The sequence below is a fragment of the Carettochelys insculpta genome, chromosome 7 (genome assembly GCF_033958435.1).
Source record: "Carettochelys insculpta isolate YL-2023 chromosome 7, ASM3395843v1, whole genome shotgun sequence".
NCBI lineage: Eukaryota > Metazoa > Chordata > Testudines > Carettochelyidae > Carettochelys > Carettochelys insculpta.
Window position 1 is genome coordinate 36,841,347 of NC_134143.1, and position 13,440 is coordinate 36,854,786.

The following is a 13,440-nucleotide window of genomic DNA, read 5'->3' on the forward strand; positions in this document are numbered from 1 at the left end:
TGTGCTATGAGGACAAATGCTATGCTTCATCCTGATAAGAAATATGCAGTTTTAAGAATAATCTGTTTATAAGTCATCACCCTATTTTGGCAGGGTTCTTTTGTTTTAGGGTTTTTTTAACAACATTCTTTGGGGGATTTCTATCATTTTACATTTACTTCAATTTTTTCTGAATACTACATTTTAAAAGAGGGTTAATGAAAACAATTTAGGTGTTTTGCTATTTCACAAACTTTATCTTTAATGGTCCTGTACATTGCAATTCTTTCAGGCCAGGACCATCTTTTTGTTTGCAGAGCACCTAGCATGATGGGATTATGATAAATTAGGGCTCATAGGCACCACAATAATAAACATAAATATTAATAATACTTGTCATTTGAATTATAATGTTTTCATGTTTTCAATATTTTATAAATGCAATATATATAAATTATTATTAAATATTCTTTTCTTTCTCTTTGAAGACAAAGGATCCCCAACTTCATCTTTTCCTAAATGATTATAGTACATTTTTCACTGTGACTCAGACTGGTATTACTCGCTATCTCACCTTGCTCCAACCAGTTGATAGAGAGCTCCAGCAGTTATACACCTTCTCGGTAAGCAATAGGCACTTTCCAGGTATTATAACTTTTTAATGTTGAAAAAGCCAACATGGTACTTACAATTCTAAATTTTGGTATGCCAGAGAGGAAGTAAAAATGAGTATTTGCTTTTGACGAGATTGTCCTCTGAGGCTATGTCTTCACTGGACCAATTTGTTGACAAACTTTTTTGTCAGAAGAGATCTTCCAGCAAAACTCTGCTAACAGATCATGGCCCAATTACCAAGCAGATCACAAGAGTGATCTGCTCTGTTGACGGAGAGTGGATGGGCTGCCTGGCCGTGCTCTCAAGAAAATGGCCAACTGGAAGTCTGCTGTCCCGGAAGCTCTGTCTGTCAACTGAAGGCCCACTGAAGCATCCAGACTAGCTTTCTGTTAACAGAGATCTGTCGACAAAGGAGTTCTGCCTAATGGGGGAATGACAGAACGCTGTCGACAGAAGTGCCATGTTCTGTCAATTTACTGTTGACAGAATGCCTTGGGAGTGTGAACGCTTTGCAGGTTTTGTCAACAAACCTCTCTAGTCTAGATATAGCCTATGTGTGAATGCTCTATGGAGAATAGTTAGGGCTATATCATTACTTTGCATTTTGTCCTGAATAAAACCACCCAAAGGACAGACCAGGGAGTGATTTTTTTCTCAGAGTTGCTCTCTGCCTTGTTCCTTTGTGGATCTAGGTGAAAGAGGAGTAGATTAGTTCATCCTTTTTCATGAAACAGCTCATTTCTGCCTTTTATCTGGTACAGAAAGAGGGCTGAAACAACGATTCTTCCCTATTCCTACTACTCTCTGCCACCACACTCTTCTTTTGCTGTTATTCAGTAGCCATAAATGAGAAATTCTACTATGTATGTTCAACCCATCCTGCAAGACACCAAGTATCTATCTGTGCTTTTGCTGTCATTTAGGAAATATACATGTAGGGAAGATTTCATGAAAATTATAAAAATGTAATGTGTAGACATAACTAAGTCCTGCAAGATCACATATGCCACTTGAAAGGCGCAAAATTCCTTCAATTCACATTGACATTGACATCCACATTCTCATTATCATGGGAGACATATATGCTGAGCATGTTGCATGTTTGAATCCAAAGTGAGGTTATTTGAAAATGCTGGATTAGTACATAGATGTCTTATGTTGCCGGTCCTCTGGCATTGCACGGTATATATAGTTTACACTATCCTTCCAGTTTCTTTATTTAGTGAATTATTTTCAGCTGAGTTTCCATTATATCCTCATATGGGTAGGCTAGTAACACAAGCATACAGATTTTTTGATAGATACTAAAACATACCTGAATGAACACAAAAAGAGAAATGGATTATATTTGAAAGAATTTATTTTAGTTTTAGTTGCCTTTATCTTAATTCTACCCCATAACGTTTTTTTTTTCCTGTATTTTTTTTGCCTTTGAAGATGACAGCTTCTGATGGTGTGCAGGAGAGTTCCCCAGTAATGGTCAGTATCCTGGTGATTGATGCAAATGATAACTCGCCAACTTTCTCCAACATATCATACAATGTCAAGATCTATACAGATATGAGGCCTGGAGAAAGCATTATAAAGGTAAAATCATGCTTTTTGTCTTACTATGTTTAAAATTTTTGCTAGCAATATGAACTGTTGAAGTTAATATTAATTGTACGTGTACTAAAACAGATAAAAATGGAGTACGTGTCTTCTCTTTTTTGTATACATGCCATTTTAATAATTAACAAGAATGAGCCTTAAAAACTTTATAGCTTAGTGTGTTTTCAATAATACACTTAAAATGCGGGGGCTTATCTTCTAATTTATCAAAAGTTTTGGTGTAGAAATCTAGCTCAGATAGATATTCTCCTAGGCTTACAAGCCTCTGATATCATGTGTACAGTCACAAGTCAACTATTTTCTGCATGTTGACAACATAGCATATAGTCCTGTCAGGGGGCGAACTTACCACCATGGTACCTTCTGCTGGTTGGTGAGGGAATTAGTTTGTTGTCCAGCATGGTGCCTACCTCTGGCTGGAGTGTCATCCATTGCCACTCCCTGCTCTACCTTGTGCTCTACTCAGGACCCACATTGCTCCCAGGATCACAGGGTCCTCTTCATGACACTGCCCTCCAGCAATGCCCACTACTACTCTCTCACCCCTGTTCTGTGAGACTTTGCAGCCCTGATTCAGGGCACCCACCACTGTGACCAGCTTGCAGCTTCATTCTAGCCTCTCACCTCAGCGGCAAGCTACAGTCCACATTGGCCATTTTGGTGTGTGGCTAGGTATAGTATGAGCAGGGAAGGGGAAGGGCTCACATCTGTCCACTTCTCTGAGTCCTGTCCCAGGGACCTTTTGGCAGCAGCCCTGTCCTGCTCTCCTCCTTCTCCTTCAACTGCCTTTTGCTCCCTTGGCCACTTTCTCTGTGACCCCTTGCACCTTTGTGCCCTCTGTCTTGGGGCCAGAAGTCTGGCAGGCATTAGGCTGGAGCCTCTCCCTAGCTCACCTTAATGTGCCCTGTACTGCTCTATGTAAGTTGCTGGCACATACTGGGTGCTGGTTCTTCACCTTCCTTGGCCAGAACCCAACAGCATTGCTGGAGAAGCTCCTTATATGCAGGGCTTCTTCAGAAAGCTACCCTATGATTGGCTCCCCTTAGGAGTCCTTTCCTCATTGGCTGGGGGTCCTGCACAGGCATTAACTCCTTCCTTGCAGGAGTGGGGCACTTGCCCCACTACAAGTCCTAAATTAAAGCCTATATATGAATAAGCATATTACTATGAATTATCCAGAAATATCCTCCTTGCCTTTTAATGAGAGTCAGTTATAGGAATATTCAAGCATTTTTTAATCCATTTAATTGACTGAACCATATGTGTGATAGTGAACTATTAGACCTGAGAAGTGTGGCTTATAAGAAGAAAAGAGGAGAAAGTATTGTGTATTATTTAAAATTTGTATGTATCACATCAAATAGTGAGTAATGAGCATGAATACTCATTCTTGGTTCTTGTCCTTATTGAAATCAATGACAAAGCCCTAACTAATGCCAGTGGGGCCAGAATATACTCATGGTCTTTGCCCCTAAATAAATTAATCAAAACAAAGTAAAAAGAAGCTGGGTGGAGAATTAATAAATGCTTAGTTAGTTGGTGCATAACACTGCACAATTAGTACATTTTCCACTTAAGTGTAGAATCTGACTGTAAAGTTGCCTGGTGATACTGCTGTCCACTCTGTTAAAGCACCAGATGCTTCTTATGATAACATAAAGCCCACATGTTATGTGTAAGGTGCACCATCATAAATGGGAGGGGATGACCTGGAAGATGTGGAGCAGTTCACCTACTTGAGTATTACGGACATAGATGGAGGAACAGATAAGGATATCAGTGCCAGGACAGGGAGAGCAACAGCTGCATTTAGGCCTCTCCATCCCATATGGAGTTCACAAATAGTATCTGCAAAGACAAAACTGCAGATCTTCAGCACAACTGTGAAGAGTGTGCTCCTGTATGGATGCGAGGCCTGGTGTACTAAAAAGTCTTCAAATCACAAGCTAATACCTGAGGTACATCTTTCACATCAAATGGCAAGACTGCATCACAAATTAGGAGCTCTGGAACAGAGCAGGACAATAACCAATTGACATTGAAATCAAGAAAATTAAGTGGGGATGGCTAGGCCACACTCTCACAAAACCACCATCCAACATAGTCTGTCAAGTTCTCACATGAAACCATCAAGGAAAATGCAAAAGAGAAGGACCTAGGACAAAGTGGAGAAGGTCTGCTGAGGTTGAAGGACAATAACTGGGGTACTCATGGACAAGCTAGAAGCTTTGTTCCAAGACGGAGTGAAGTGGAGGAGACTCGTAGGTGACCTATACTCCATGTGGAGTAAAAGGGTTATGTAGTGGTAGTAGTAGGGTGGAGAGTAATAGAAAAGGAGAATGGAGAGGGTGGTAAAAATCCTTTTAGTAAATATAATTGTTAGTTAAATTTCTTAGGAGGGGAAAGTGGTTTAAGAAGTGAAGTACATGTCATATCTCTAAGAATTTATTCCTTGATCTGCATTGACTTACTATAGATACCTGGGAAAGTCATCTGGCCTAACTGTGCATTAGTTTTCCTATTTATAAAATGCCTCTCTCACATGATTCTGTAAGGCTTAAAGAGCAGATCTAGTTTGCAAAATGATTGTGAGAAATTGCGTATTTCCATGTTACTTGTCACTTTCAATTATTTCTATATCAAATATGCTCAATTTACAAGTTTTAAAAAGCTCTGGATTTTTTTTTTCATAACAAGTTCTGCAATCTAGGATCTTAGAATCCAGTTTAGTTGTTTCATGTTCATAATAACAGTTTTACAAGACACATGAGTCAAGGATTTTATCTTCAGTCTTCAACACCCATCCACAAGGACTTTTAGTGGTAATTATGCCTTCACTGACTTTTTTGCAATTCCATTAATGGGTTTGCACAAATCCAGCTGAATGGAATTTAAGGACTCTGTGCATTAGGCAATTGTGTACCAATGCTCAACCTACTAAAGTAGATACAAAATGGGAAGCGTATGTCTAGAAAGGAGTACAGAAGAAAGGATATAAACATCATAGTGAATCACAGGCTAAATATGAGGCAACAGTGAGACACTGGTGTAAAAAAAAAATCTGGGATGCTAGTGTTATAATTAAGCATGAGAAGTAATTCTTCCATTTTACATTGTACTGGTTATGCTTCAGCTGTAGTATTGTGTCCAGCACGAGACATCACATTTCATGAAAGATATCGGTAAATTGGAGATGGTCCAGAGGAAAGCAATAAAAATGATTAATGTTCTAGAAAACATGCCCTGTGAGGGACACTTGAAAGAATTGGGTTTGTTTCATTTGGAAAAGACAAGACTGAGAGGGGCCATGATAACAGCTTTCAAGTACCTAAAAGGGTGTTACAAGAAGGCAGAAGAAAATTATTCTCCTTAACTTGTGATGTTTGGATAAGAAGCAGTGGCATAAATTGCAGCAAGGGAGGTTTAGTTTGGGCAGCATGAAAAACTTTCTCTCAGGGTCGTCAAGCACAGGAATAAATTGCCTAGGAGGGTTGTAGAATCTCATAATTGGAGATATTTAAGAGTAGGTTAGACAAATATGTCAGGGATGATCTAGGTGGTCCTGGTCCTGCCATGAGTACAGGGGGTTGGACTTGATGATCTCTTGAGGTCCTTTCTAGTTCTCTGACTCTGTACAGTGCACCAGTGCAACAATGCTATTTGAAACTTATACAGGTGCTCTTACTTCTGATGTCCTTTTTCTCTGCTCCTTGGGAGGAGGTAGGGGGTTGTAAGAATGGGAAAATCGGCACAAAAACAATATACTCCCTGTTATCCAAGTAGAATTGGCAGGGCGGTGGGGGGCACAGCTTTTGTTTAGAAAATGAAGATGGCAGGAGCAATTCAGTAGCAGTGTGGCCTCCCCATGGCCAGAGACTCATCTTCATTTCAGTCCTGCCTGGAGTTTCTGCTCAATTATTTGGACTTCCACTTTATTTGAATGCTTTGCTTGTTCACCAGCATAAGATTCATGCTGCTGAGTGGCTGTGTCCTCAACTGAGGAACAAGGAACACATTTGGGTAGTGCAGAGATTTAGATAAATGGGACTGTACTGTGGTGACTGCATAATCCTTGTCAGTCACGTGGCAGATTTCAGTTTTGATATTTTTTTCATTGCATGTGCAAGCTGTGACAGACTGAGGATTTCCTACAGTATCTTGACTGAACATTATGCAATTGAGAGAAACCTTTTCGACATTGGGTTCATGCCTTTTGGGTATATTATATTAAAATGCAGTTATGTATATACTATTGTAGAATTGTATGTACCTTCTCTAGCAGGGTCAGTGAATGCTAATATACTATAACCCTTTGATGCCTCTGGAAAATTATGCATATCCTAGTTCAAACAGTATTCTCCAAGAAATAGTTAGTGTATATATAGTCTAGTTTTAAGCTGCTTCATGGTCATCTTCCTGATTCAGCAGACAGGCAGGATCTGTCGTCCACAAGAGCCCCTATCCATTGGAAAAGGCTGGAAAGATAGGGCTTCTGGAGGCCCTGTTAGATTGGGTGCTTGTTCTCCATTGGAGTAGTGATGATTTTATAGCCACACTAAATCTGCTTGGGTGGAGGTTTTAAAGACTGCTCCTGCCAGAATCCATGTTAGGATTGGGGTGGGTTCTGCTCAACTAATTACCTCCTGTGTAGATTTGTGTATTTGTTTTAATATATTTCTCTGCAGTACCCTTTACATTAAGAATAAAGTGGGCTGGCATAGGAAGTGCTATGTGGTATCTTTAAATCGTAGCATTTACACTTACTGGCCATCTCTACAGAGAGAGAAATTACATTTTGCTTGGGCAGCCTGTCTCTGCTAGGGATAACACAGGCCAATCAAGGAACTGAACACAATGAAAATTCTCCAGTCTAAATGGTGAGGAATGTGTCACCAGGAATGTGCCTTTGCTGAGTCACAGAGGGGAGATAGAAGTGCAGTTGCCCTGAATGGAAACTCAGCTTATCTGAGGGCTACAGAACGAATATTTGTCCTAAATAATGTGCAAACTTAATACAAATTACAAGTCACTTGATTAAGAAACATGTATGTGTTTGTATTATAAGATACTGCATAATTTTTGAAGTAACAGTGCTGATATCTGTAGTGGAATATAAAGCTAAGCTTTAGAAATTTAGCAAGACATATTCGGTCTCAGTTTTCTTATATAGATTTCGGCACATTTGGAATATGTTAAAAATCCTTCAGGGTATCCACTGGGATAAAATCTCTGAAATTCAGGAAACTGTTCAGACTGATAGTGCAGTCTTTTAATTTAGTACCATGAGTATGTCAAAAGATAAAATCTTATACAGTACAATATAAGGGAAGAAAAGAAAGTTTCTTAAAATATGCTACAGTAAACTCTTTCATATCTGGCAGCCCCAGGACCAGGAGGTTGCCAGATATTCAAATATTCCAGATAATAGAGAGGTATACCTAGCAATGAGTAACACTAAATAAAAACAAGGTTAGATGTTTAAAAAACAAACAAAAATGTATGCAGAGTACTGTATTTACCAGCAACAGTAATATTGTACACTGTAAACATATAAAGTACTTGCTGTATTTATCTCTATTTTTACTATACTGTACTTCTGGAAAACATAACTAAAATTTACTTATGATTAAAATACCAGTTATTTCAGAGTTCTGGGTGATTGAATTCCAAATATGAAAGAGTTTATTGTAAAACAGCAAAGCAAAAAGTCAAGAGGAAATTGTTAGCTTGGCAGTAGATCAGGTGTACAGACCTGCTCCCCTCAACAAGACAAGCTAATAAGTAAAAACCAAAAACCAAATCAGTGAAACAAATACTACTGTAAAATAAAACCACTTGAATGGTTAACCAAGTGTGCCAGTTATCTGATTGCTGAATAACATGGCTTTTAGTGTACATGGTTTATAGGATGACCTGTGCAGAACACGCAAGAAAGCACTGAACTAACGAACTGTGTTCCAGGGACAGTGTGTGACACTTTGATTTGCTTAATGACTTTCTGACAGTTTTTGAAAACAATTGAAGGCTTTCATTATTAAAACAAAATTCAAACACTCAAACTGATTATGATCTCCACCTACTTTTGAAGAAAGCTGTGAAGAGCTTTGCCTGGTCTAATGAAGTATGTATCCCAATGATCGTTCAGAATAAACTTTAAATGAGCTGATTATGCTAGTTTAATTTTTAACAATGGTTAACGTTCCTTTGTTTACTGGAAAAGCATCTTATATTGCTATACTGTATGTGAAGACAATATTGGTGCTGAGATTTTGTAGTTTACTTGCAGTACTAGATAAATTCAGGGTTGGTTGTTTTGGATTTTTTTCCAGATGCAGAATTTTCTTGGACATTTTATGATGTTCTAATTCCTAATTACATTTTCCATTTATAATAATTTTAGTCAGTTGATACAGAGTGTTTCTTCTTGCTTTGACAACTTTCTTCTCCAGAGCAAGATGCATTGCTGAGAGAGGATAAAATAGGATGGAAGATTGAATCCTGAATATTTCCATTTTGATTTTCAATTGCAGCTCAGTGCTGTGGATGAAGATCAAGGGCCAAATGGGCAGATCATATATGAAATCCTGGCTGGGGATCAGGGAGACTTCATCATTAATGACCAAACGGGCCTTATCACCATCGCTCCAGGAGTTGTATTGTCTGTAGGGAGGTCCTATGCTCTCACTGTCAAAGCATCTGACAATGCTCCTCCTGCGCAGAGAAGGTAATTCATTATATAATAAAAAGGCTTTTCTTAATCCATGTCTATCCCTGTAATTAAAGGTAAGAAGCACAGATTACTCTTATTTGTAAAAAAATGGAACTGAATCAGGCACTCAGAGGTGGCTTCAATTTACTGTTTTGTGCATTGATCACAGGTCAACTTTTCTTTTAAGTACTAATTTAGAAATGATTCTACTACTTACATTTTGTGGCTTATTTACACATTCTCTGCAGTTCACAACGTTCATTATTTCATTCTCCTTGAATTATCTTCTTTTAAAATTAATTTATTACTTACTCAATTTTAAAACAAAAAGCAGTCAAGTAGCACTTTAAAGATGAGCAAAAGACTATTTTGCTAGTCTTTAAAGTGCTACTTGACTGCTTTTTGTTTTGATAGTGTATAGACTAGCATGGCTTCCTCTCTGTTGTTATTACTCAATTTTAGCTATCCTTGTTTGTGTGAGAAATTAAAAGTGAGAGAAAGGAAGATAGATGTTGATTGTTCTGTGCATCACTTGCTATAGTGCAGAGCTGGGCATTTTTTTCTGACGAAATGCCACATAGTGGTGTTCCAGCACCTTTGTTTCTGATGCCCACCATTTTGGAAAGTGGCTGGGCAGATCCGAGCCACATGCGGCTCTTTAAAGACTCATTTGCAGCTCCTGCCTCTGCCTCTGTCTTCCGGCTCCCTGCCCACTCTGCTGAAAGAGGACTCAATGTAGTTGGTTTAACAGCCATTAAACTAATTAAATTGAGTCCCTTCAGCACGGCAGGGCACTGACAGCTGCCCCTGCCATGCTCCACATGGAGGGAGCTGGAGGACTGGCGAAAGCTCTGCAGCTATGGTGACGAGCAGACAGCTCAGCAAAGGAGCAATGGGGGTCGGGGGTGGCAGCATGTGGAACTCCTGGCCTGGGTAATGTAAGTCACTGAATCCTGAGTCGGGAGGCCAGTGGGGACTGTGGGGAGGATTAAGCCTGGGGATGAGAGGGAGGCACAGTTTGGATGTGTGGAGGAATAAGCCTGGGAGCAGTTTGGGTCTGCGGGGGGGCTGAGCCTGGGGTGGGGGGCAGGTTGGCTGTGGGAAGTACTGGTGCCTTTTTTCCTAGGGAAAAAACGCTGGTGCAAAAATGATTAATGATGGTATCTTCAGAGTGATCCCTCAGCAGGCAACTGCCGTCTGCACAAGTGACAAGGTATTATGGTATTCATAGTCATCTGCTCTTGGCTAATTATGATATCTACACTGCAAGCTATGTAACTAATGAAATAGACACCACTAAAACCTAAATTCACACCAGCAAAGTCATTTAATGTTTAATCTCAAGCTACTGTCAGATCACAGCAGTTTATGTGTTGTCTGTGGTTGGCACAGGACTCTCCAGTTCCCCAAGTAAAGCTATCTGTTCCCACTTTCCTTCTTCTTTTGTTCTTGATTACTGTGTAACAAAAACAAGCAAAAATGCTGGCACTTCACTTTTATGTAGGTAAATTCACAATAATGTTTGAGATGAACAGTGGTGCCAGTAAGCCCACATTGTGCTGAATTTGGGAAGTCAATTTTCCAGTTAAAGGGCCTGGGGAAAATGTAAGCCATGTGTAAATATGCTTCTCAAATGTTACTCACATGTGCAAATGGAACAGTCTATGTAAGAGGAGGATGTCATTATGTGAGTTTACCTAGATGCGTCTCCCCAGTCCCCAGCTTCAAAATCTTCTGTTAGGGCTGCAAGAAATCAGCACACTATAATGGCAAGATTGACTGTAATGTTTTTTGTTTCTTTATTCCAAATTACTATATATTTCCAAATTATTGGAATATTCTGATACATCAGACTATTTACAAATAATGCTGCATAACCTTATGATTACACATATGAGAAATTAAAAGTGACAGAAAGGAAGACAGATGTTGATTGTTCTGTGCATAGGTTACTACAGTGCAGAAATAATTAATATTAGCACCCATAGAATGATCACTCAGCTGGCAACTGCCTTCTGCCCAGGTGACAAAGCATACGTGGACATTAGTAAAGAATGTGATACAATATTGTATAACTTTATCAGTAATCTAGGGAAACGCAACTTAGATAGGGCTACTATCAGGTGGGTGTGTCACTGTTTGTTAGTCTCTGACCATGTAGGTGCTGCTGGCAGCTTGTTGTTCAGACAAGCTGGCTTCAGGAACTGATTCCATTGTGCAGACACATACACATTCACACATCTCAATGAAATTGCAGACATACCTAATTTTCTAACATCAAGTTTCAGTTACATTATGTTTTAAAATGGAGTTTAAGTTATAGTAACAATTCTAGCAAGATGCAAATGCATCTGACAAAGCAGGTCTTTGCCACAAAAGCTTATGCTCTAAAATATCTGTTAGTCTATAAGGTGCCACAGGACTTCTTGTTGTTCTTGAAGATACAGACTAACATGGCTACCTCCCTAATTCTAGCAAGGTAATTCTTAAATTACTAGCAAATCATAACAGTACAAGACCAATACAGAAGTTTCTATATAGTGGAATATTACAAAGCTCAAAGGTTATAAAGACAATAACTAAAGGTTGTAAACTTACATCCACATTATATTGGACTGAGCGGAGGCTTTATACAACATTGGGCACCACACTTCTGGAAGGATGTGAAGAAGAGAAGTGGGTCCAGTGAAGAGCAACTAAAATGATTAAAGATCTAGAAAGTATTACCTATGAGGGAAGATTAAAATAATTGGGTTTGTTTAGTTTGGAAAAGAGAAGGCTGAGTGGGGAATGTGGTCACAGTTTTCAAGTACCTAAAAGGAAGCTGCAAGGAGGAGGGAGGAAAAAAAAATACCGTCAAATGCCTCCTGACAATAGTCAAGATGGCCTTTTATAAAACCAGGGAGCAGAGGCTGACTGAGGGAGGGAACTTGTGACTGTGGAGCCTATTTCTTTTCCTGCAGTTGTTCATGCATCCAGACGGAGTTCCTCTGGGTGGTGTCCTGTGGCTCCATGGGCAGCAACATGTAATAGGTGTGTAGCAACGTGCTGCAGTGAAAAGTAAGCTTAAAGTAAACCCTTTGGTGTTTATCTACATGTTGGTGAATGACTGGCAATTGGAAATGGTCTGTTAAAGACCTGAGAATTTGTGTCCTGAAACAGAAAAAATTTAACAACAGATTAGAGTGAGAGATTTATGAGTTAGAGGTCATATTCAAATTCAACATATTGACATGTGGTATGAACAAACACATCAATTACCTCATGCATTAGAAGGACTGCTTCCCTCCCTTTGATGCTCGTAATTATCTCAGAAAAGACAATTAACATCCCCCACTTTACACCCCCTTCCTTCTATCCTATTTGATTTGTCACTTTTTATTGCAATTTTATTTTATTTTATTTTTTTTAGGTCCTCTGTACTTATAAATGTCAGTCTGTATTGGAAATTAAATTGATCTGATGAAGAGGGTCTGTCCCACAAAAGCTCATCACCGAATAAATCATTTTGTTGGTCTTTAAAGTGCTACATTTCTGCTGCTTTTTTTTCTTGGAGTACGGACTAACACAGCTACCTCTCTGTTACTCTTCAATAGGAAACAGTGTCAGCAATGGGGAGGAACCAGGGAACCCTTTCTCCCCAAAGCCATCAGAGCCTTTTCAGGCTTCAAGGGAAGGCTCTAGCAGCACGGAATTAGTGGAGCCTTTTCCCAGTGTCTGAGTCTTTCCCTACAATGGGAAGCTGTTCAAGACTTTCTCCACTGCTGGAGATTTCCTGCAATGGGGAACAGCTTCATCCCCATGGAGGCAGTAGAACACTAACTTGCTAAAAATAACAGATGTTAGGGAGTCACTGTTTGGATGACCAGAGTATATACCTGTGTATACAGCCATGCCCTTCAAGCCTGTCTGTATTCTACTAAACTAAAGAGCCAGCTATACTGCTTTTTACAGCAGGACTGCTGGGCTGCCCATGTGTAAATTACAGCTCAGCAAAAGTTCTTCAAAAAGACCTGCTTTTTTCCGGTCACCAAATGCAGCTCGAAAACTGAACAAAGGCTTCTTCAGGGCCCCTCCCACAGCTTTCTTGTTTGGAAAGCTATATCCTTTAAAGTGCTCCAATTCCCAGTCCAACTGTATAAATGTATGTGAACTGACATTTGCTGTGAAAACTTCAGGATATTTGGTATGCTTAGTTTCAGATCTAAAATTTGACAAAGTTAGTCAAGTTATTTCTGATCTCTGTTCTGAAGTGTTTTCACAAGATAGAAAAATCACATTTTCATGTTTCCAGTACAGTTGAAGTATGGGATATTCTCAGGTCTTTGGCTTGCTCTTTTCACTTTGCTGTAGCATTTTCATCCACAGCTTACCTGCTCTTTATGTGCTCTTATAAGCTAAATTACTAAAAGGATATGGTTACACTAGCAAATTTTGCGACAAAACCCCAGCTTTGGTCAACAGTTTTTCAACAAAACTCAACACTTTTGCTGGCAGCGTTCTGCCTCTCAACCATGAGGCATAAT

At 39.4% G+C, this 13,440-nt stretch overlaps 1 protein-coding gene across 1 annotated transcript in view; it reads left to right on the forward strand.

Annotated features, from left to right (window-relative positions):
- PCDH15 (protocadherin related 15) overlaps positions 1–13,440 on the forward strand; it is a 695,579-nt gene that overhangs the window by 330,073 nt on the left and 352,066 nt on the right. Inside the window, exons 11-13 of the mRNA XM_074999591.1 lie at positions 468–602; positions 2,032–2,181; positions 8,736–8,929. Coding sequence (XP_074855692.1) covers positions 468–602; positions 2,032–2,181; positions 8,736–8,929 — 479 coding nt within the window. The remainder of the gene's footprint in view (positions 1–467; positions 603–2,031; positions 2,182–8,735; positions 8,930–13,440) is intronic.